We start from the raw sequence: 6,967 nt of genomic DNA on the forward strand, positions 1-6,967 counted from the left end.
TCGACTTCTTAGGGAAATTGGTGACTCCAGCACTCAAGCTGATCCGTGTTTTCTGAGTTTGATGATTGCAGATCAGTCTCTCTCAGCCTAGTCGTGCTGGAAGGCGTAATAAATCTGTGCGTCTGGCCTGAGGAACAGAGAGTCAATCTCTGCATACTGATTGTCCACCAGAGTACCTCCCCCTTGATTAAAGCAACCATTTCAATGCCACATATTTGGCCCTAGATGGTTTGGTTCAGTGGTTAGAGCATCGGCCTGCGGACTGAAGAGTCCCAGGTTTGATTCTGGCCAAGGGCACATTGTACCTCGGTTGCAGGCCCTATCCAGGACCCTGGGCAGGGCATATGCGAAAGGCCACCAGTCAATGTGTCTCTGTCACTTCGACGCTCCTTCCTCCCTCCCTCTCTCTCCCTTCCACTCTCTCTGAAAAGCAAATGGAAGGGTGAGGATTAATAAATAAAAAGAAATGCCACATATCTGGATGACAAGTTGGTACTCTGGGTCAGCATCTCCACTCCCTCTAGTTTATATGAACAATAAACACAGCAGCAATGATAGAGAATGCAATGTAACAAAAACAACTGTTAAGAAATTAAGTTACCTTTTCAATGTGATTTTTATTATTTGCTGCTGTAAATGTATCAGGAAGAAATAAAAAATATCATCTTCCCTGCTGGAGTGGCTCAGTTGGTTGAGCGTCGCCCTGTGCACCAGAAGGTTGCCAGTTCAATTCCCGGTCAGGGCAGGTGTGGAGGGCAGGGGATCATGTTTCCCTCTCACATCAATGTCTCTCTCTCACACACTCTCTCTCCTTTCCTCCCTCTAAGCATGTCCTCAGGTGAGGGGGTTTTTGGTTTTTTTCAGTGTAATCCTTCCCACCAAAGTTAGCCAAGCCTTTAGGTTGCCAGGGGTCAGGGTCCACACACTGAGCCTTCAGGTGATTCCCAGTGAGCCATCAAGACATTTTATGTGATAAATATGCAGCTGGGCTCTTAATTCTGTATGTGGGTAGAAGGAAGGTAATTGGCTAGATTTCCAAGGACTTGGAAAAAGAACAAGAATTTATTTTTCCTTGGGGATAGAGAGCTGAGCCTGCTCAGACCAGCCCCTCTGCGATGGCATTCCTTGAAAGGAATGGCTGCTGGGAAGCTGATAGTCTTTGCACTAAGATTTGGAAGCCTGAGGAGGAGCCCTGAATTTCTGCAGAGGGACCAGAGCTACTGTAGAGCTGCTCTCCATTGAAGGACCTCTGGTTGGGGACAAGGAGCTGGACAGGCAGACCCCAGGGTTGTTAGATGAGGCATCAGCCAGGACACTGGTTCCCCAACAGTGACATCATGTGGTCTCAAGGAGCAATAGCAGCTGAGACACCCAAAGTGAGAGGCAGGGAGATGGTGTGATTTTAAATTCCATGTTCTCATCTAAAGTGCTCCCCTTCCCTATCGTTGTCTGTATGCACCCTCCTTGTTTTCTCCAGAGCCCATAAGCAGAAGGCTCCTCTAGTTCCTATGTGTACTTGTTTTTGTCTGGCTTAGACATTTACTTGTTTATCACCTGACTCCCCCTACTAGGTCCACGAAGGCAGGGATCTTGTCTTTCTTTGGTGCTACTGTGGTCCACGAAGGCAGGGATCTTGTCTTTCTTTGGTGCTACTGTATCCTCGGCTCTTAAAATAGTGCCTGGCAGATACTCAGAGCTCAGTAAATATTTTTGGAGTGGGTGAATGAATTATATAGCCAAAATTAACTAGGTTCCAGGCACTGTGCTAGGCACATATGTCATGCAACGCTCACATCAGCCCAGTAGGGGCTACCATTATCCCATTTTATAGACGAGGGAACTGAGAAAATAAATTAACCACTGAGCTTATTGCCCCTCACCATTCCTGTTTTCCATGCCACTATTTACCTTTTCAAGAGCACTTCCTTAAACATCCTACTCTTTCCCTCCTTCAGGTTAGGTTGTGTTTCTTTCCTCTCAAAATAATCTCACTATCACTGCACTAACATCATTCATCATAATTATATGTTTGTATCTCCCTAAACTCTGAAGTCCTTGGAGGCCTCAGAAAGGTTTGTCATCTTGCTTTTCACAAGTTCTAGCACAGAGCCTGGAACACAGTAGGTACTCAAAAACATTTTCATAGGACAAGAACTGAGTGAATGGGTGGGTGACCATGCTCCCATCCCTAGCCAGTCCCTCCCGCTTCTCACTTCTGTGATGGTCTGGCTTCACCAGGCCCTATTGGTATGGGAAATACCAAAACGAGTAAAACAGTTCCTACTGCTGGGAGCAAGCAAGAGAAGCCCCTGGCCCTGAAACAGGTGTAACTTGCTGAGTTTTACAGGACAGTTAAGATGAGTGAGAGCATATAGCTCAGTGCAATGTAGTAGAATGAAGGGAAGTGGCCAAAAGGTGAGGTTACAGCCTGGCCAGTGTGGCTCAGTTGGTTGGGTGTCGTCCCATGCACCAGGAGGTCACCAGTTCGCTTCCTGATCAGGGGAAATGCCTGGGTTGTGGGCTCGATCCCTGGTGGGGACCATGCAGGAGGCAGCTGATCAATGTTTCTCTCCCATCGATGTTTCTATCTCTCTGTCTCCCTTCCTCTCTCTGAAATCAATAAAAACATATTTTTTAAAAAAGAAGTGAGGCTACAAAAGGTTATATAAAGATGTTGAAGGTAATGGTAAAGAGTGTGGACTTTATTCTAAGGTGATGGGGAGCCACTGAAGGGTCTGAATCAGGAAGGTGATGGGATCAGATTGGGAGTTCATATAATGTGAATGTCAGGTAAAAGATAAGGCCTGACATAGAACAGTGGCCATGCATATTAAGAAAAGTGGACAGGCCCTGGCTGGTGTGGCTCAGTTGGTTGAGCACTGTTCCGTGCACCTAGAGGTCACCGGTTCAATTCCTGGCGGGGGCACATGCTGGGGTTGTGGGCTCAATCCCCAGTAGGGGGCGTGCAGGAGGCAGCCGATCAATGTTTCTGCCTCTCCCTCTTCCTTCCTCTCTCTAAAATCAATAAAATATATTTTTAAACAGGGTGGAACGGGTCATTGGGGAGAAAAAGGGACATCTGTAATATTTTAAACAAAAATAAAATTTTAAAAATAAAAATAAAATAAAATCAATAAAATGTATTTTTAAAAAAGAAAAAGAAAAGTGGACAGGTCGCAGAGGTCAAAGCAACAGGATAACTGTTTCCATGTGCTAGGGGAGTGTGAGAGGAAGAGTCTGCCAGGTTTCTGTGTGGGAGGTGGCACCACTCACCGGTAAAGAAAACACAAGAGCAGGAGCAATTTTGAATAATATATATTAAGTGCTCAATAAATAGTGTAGAATTGAAAATGAGCTTAATTAAAGGTAGAAGACAGATTAAACACATTGAATTTGCAGTGCTTCTCAGCTCAAGGCAGAGGGATGTATGTGGCTGGTAGAAGCGAATGTTACCTGGGGAGTCCCCAGAATGAGAAGAGGGCTGAGGCACGATCCCGGGACACCCAACTCTCAGGAGGTGGCGGAAGAAGAGACCAAGAGGAAAACCACGAGGTGACGTTTATTGAGCACCTACAGCCAGGGACTTCTCTGGATGTGTCCCCTTGAAGAAAGCACTTAAGGAGCAAGCGGCCGGCAGGCTATTTCTTTGTGCCACCGGAGGAGAGCCCGGGGTTCGGTGGAAGCTGGAGAGCTCACACAACGGTCTGTGGGCAACTGAAGCCACACCCCTGGTTCCCCCTCAGTCTGGCACCGCCGGCGCCCTTCCCCTTCGCGCGGAGCCGGGTTGGGGAGCAGGACGGCCGCCGACGGGAGCGCCGGCAGGAGCGAGGGCGCCCCCGCGCCCGGGGCGCCGGGCCAGGGGAGCCCGGAGGGAGGGCCGGGCTGCGCAGCACCGCTCCTTATTTGGGCGCGAATGCTGCACTCGGAGAGCGGGGCTTATTTTGGGACTAGGCACAGGCACGCGGGAGGCGGGCGGCGGCAGCCGTCAGGCCGCGCTCTCTATCTGGAGCACGGCCAGGTCGGCGGCGCCGGGCCTCCCCGGCTCTCCCTCGGCGTCCCGCTGCGGCTGCGGCTGCGGCTGCGGCTCCGGCGCGGGCTCCGGCTCCGGCTCCGGCGCGGGCCCGGTTTCCTCCGCTTGGCCATTAGCGCTCCGGCCTGGCCCGAGGCGAGGTGGCTTGACCGGAGTGGGCGCTGCGGGGCCTTTCCGGCCCGAAAGGGCCCTTCGCAGGCTCTGCACCTTCTCCAAGCCCGTGCGCCGCAGCCGCCGCGCCCTGGACTCCACCGGCTCGTCGTCGGAGCTCTCCCCACCGTCCGCCTCCAGCGGCTCCGCGCCGGGCTCCGGCTGGTCCCCCGGGCCCAGGGGCTGCGGCGCCCGCTGGAAGGCTCTGGCTGGGATGTCAGCCTCCTCCTGCGTGTGGGGGACAAGCGCTGACCCTGAGCCTCACTCCTCAGTCACAGCAGGGGGACCCGCCCCACCCGAGGCTGAAGAACCCGCGGGAGGGCGAAAGCGGGGGCGGGGCGAACTGCAGAAGTTTGTTAAATGGGTGCGACCCGCTTAGGGGCCTGAGACCAGAATGGTGGCCGCAAGGACCAGAACTGGGGAAGGGCGGTGCCCTGTCGCGGGATGCGCTTCCACCGCCGTTATTTTCTTTCAGGGACAGGCTGAGACTCGCAGGAAATTCCGTGGACGTGTCCCGGGCTAAGAGCCGGCCGCGTGTGGATTGGCCAGGTCGGGCTCAGGCGTGGGAGGGGGGGACGGGCGGGGCGCAGGGCGCGGTGCGGCTCCGAAAGTCTGTTCCGCTGGGCAGGGTAAGGAATGTGGGTGTGGTGGGCGGGTAAGGGGGGCAGCCCCCAGATGGTGGCCTGGAGGCGGGAAAAGGCCGGGGATTGGGGGACGCCCGAGGTCACTGACCTTGAACAGTAGGACGTGGAGCTTCCCGCGCGCCACCAGCAGCCCGTGGTTGGCCTCCAGCCGCTGCACCTGGGCGGCGCGGCGCACGGCGCGCTCCTGGGCCGCGTCCGCGTGCGCCCCCACGCGCTCCGCCTTGGCCAGCAGCTGCTCCAGCGCGCTGCTCGTGCCTTCGTGGCTGCGGCTCAGCGCGCCCAGGCCGCTCTGGATGCGGCTCACGGAGCCCGCCAGGCCGCCCTGCCTCTGCGCCAGGCCCCCCTGGCGCTCCCGCAGCGTCTCCAGCATGGCGGCCAGCTTCTCCAGCAGGGTCACCACCGTCACGGCGTGCACGGGGCCCTCGGCCGGCGCTCTGGGCGCAGGCCCGGGATCCAGCGCGCTCTCCCCCATGATCTCCGGCCTGCTCTCCCCGCGACCGCCGGCGCAGCTCTGGGCTGGGGCCGCCTTCCCCGGCTCCTCCCCGGCTCCAGCCGTGACTCAGGCAGGCGGAGTTGGCCTCCTCGGGCCGCGGGAGGGAGGGCGAGGGGCGGGATGTCGGCGGCGGGGTCCGTAGCAAGCGTTCCCCCTTCTGCCGCCCCGCCCCGGGGACCCGCGGGGGAAGCAGGCGGCCCAGGGTCAGCCCCAACCATCCCACAAACTCTCTCACTCTGAGCCTGACTTCTGCTCCTTGGCCCCAGTTCCCTGGCGTGCCTCTCCCTGGAACACACTCTCCCCCAGAAAGGGCGAGCCATGGAAAATATTGTTGTCCGCATCGAGTGGGCAAAGAAACTACGGTATCGATGTTAGCGCAGCAAAGGGACAGCCGGAGGGGCCTCCGCAGCGGCAGCGCCGCCGCCTTCCGGGCCTCCGAGGGTCGTGTTTGCGCCGCGGCTGGTGCTGCAGACCCGGAGGCTCTCGCCTGCTCGCCTGCACACCTGAGGCTGGGCCCGAGGCTGCGCTTCGCGGCCGGGCAGGCTGCGCAATGGGAACCGCGGGCGGGGCGTCCTCTGGTATGTTCCGAAAAGTCATGCCAGGGTTTAGCTGCAGACCCCATTTCCTGCCTCTCTGGTTCTAGCGGCACTACCCTGTTTGGCTTCTATTTCTCCTGCCTCCCTTTCATGGGGCTTCCCGGGTAAACCCCAGGGCGCCTCGCTCCTGCACCCCAAGCTTGGAGGGCAGGCAGGACGCCCCTTCCTTGGAAATCCCTATGAGGATTACAGTAGGTGCCAGTGTGACTTTGTTTTCATGGAGGTAGGTTGCCCGGCTGCTGCCTGATGTTTTTAAATTTTTTTCTGGAAATAAGTTCAAATATTTGCCGCAAGTGAACAAAATTTGAAATTGCCGCTGTAGAGGTGAAGAGAGTGAGCAGAGAGGATCCAGTTAAATAACGTGGGCCACGAATTTGTAACGTCTTTAGCAATACTTGGTAAACCAAGGGTAGTCTCAGAAGTCCAAGCAATCCATTGATACCAATGATCTCTCTGCTCACCGAGTCTGTGAGGGCCACTTGATACCAGCTGCAAAAGAAATAGTGTCACTCAGGATAGTTAAGTGGGTCTCCAAGGCCCGGAGATCTGACTCACACAAAAGTCAGAAGATGGGCAGCTATTGCCAGAAATCTGGTGATGTCAAGTTGATGACCTACTCCTACAGATACAAGGTCATGGAGCCTGACCCCTCTGCTTAACACAAGAGAAATGGACTCCCTCCGGAGCCAGAAAGGAATCGCAGTCTCTTCCAGTGGGTCTGTATTTGCCCAGAGATACCCGCCAGGATGTGCCAGTTAAAATGCTTTCAAACTGAGGGAACAGAAAACCCAATTCAAACAGTTCTTAGAAACAGGAAATCCAATCCAAACATAATTGAAAAAGACTATTCAAGGGTGATGATTGAATGTGGGTCAGTCAAGGCTCTAAATCTGGTTCTCTACACTCTGTCCCCCTACAAGAGTCATCTTTATTCCCAGGTTGGGAGCAAGGTGACTACAGCAGTTCCAGGCCTCATATCTCTGCACAAGATCAAGAGAAAAGAAGGGACTATCTTAAAATTTAAGACATTTATTTCTCATAAACCCCCCAGAAT

General features: G+C 54.7%; 1 protein-coding gene across 1 annotated transcript; it reads right to left on the reverse strand.

Annotated features, from left to right (window-relative positions):
* Positions 1-3,850: 3,850 nt before the first annotated feature.
* Positions 3,851-5,296, reverse strand: CAVIN3 (caveolae associated protein 3). Its single transcript, XM_087822237.1, has 2 exons — positions 4,913-5,296; positions 3,851-4,408 (listed from the first exon to the last, which is right to left on the reverse strand). The coding sequence occupies exons 1-2, from the start codon at positions 5,294-5,296 to the stop codon at positions 3,986-3,988; spliced, it is 807 nt and encodes a 268-aa protein (XP_087678363.1). The 3' UTR covers positions 3,851-3,985.
* Positions 5,297-6,967: the final 1,671 nt, after the last annotated feature.

This window comes from Miniopterus natalensis, chromosome 11 (genome assembly GCF_054644295.1).
Source record: "Miniopterus natalensis isolate mMinNat1 chromosome 11, mMinNat1.hap1, whole genome shotgun sequence".
Lineage (NCBI taxonomy): Eukaryota > Metazoa > Chordata > Mammalia > Chiroptera > Miniopteridae > Miniopterus > Miniopterus natalensis.

Excerpts from the sequence above, each read along its gene's own strand:
- CAVIN3 (XM_087822237.1), bottom strand. The coding sequence starts at position 5,296 with ATGGGGGAGAGCGCGCTGGATCCCGGGCCTGCGCCCAGAGCGCCGGCC. Across the intron at positions 4,409-4,912 it reads TCCACGTCCTACTGTTCAAG|GAGGAGGCTGACATCCCAGC; the intron begins GTCAGTGACCTC and ends CCCCACACGCAG.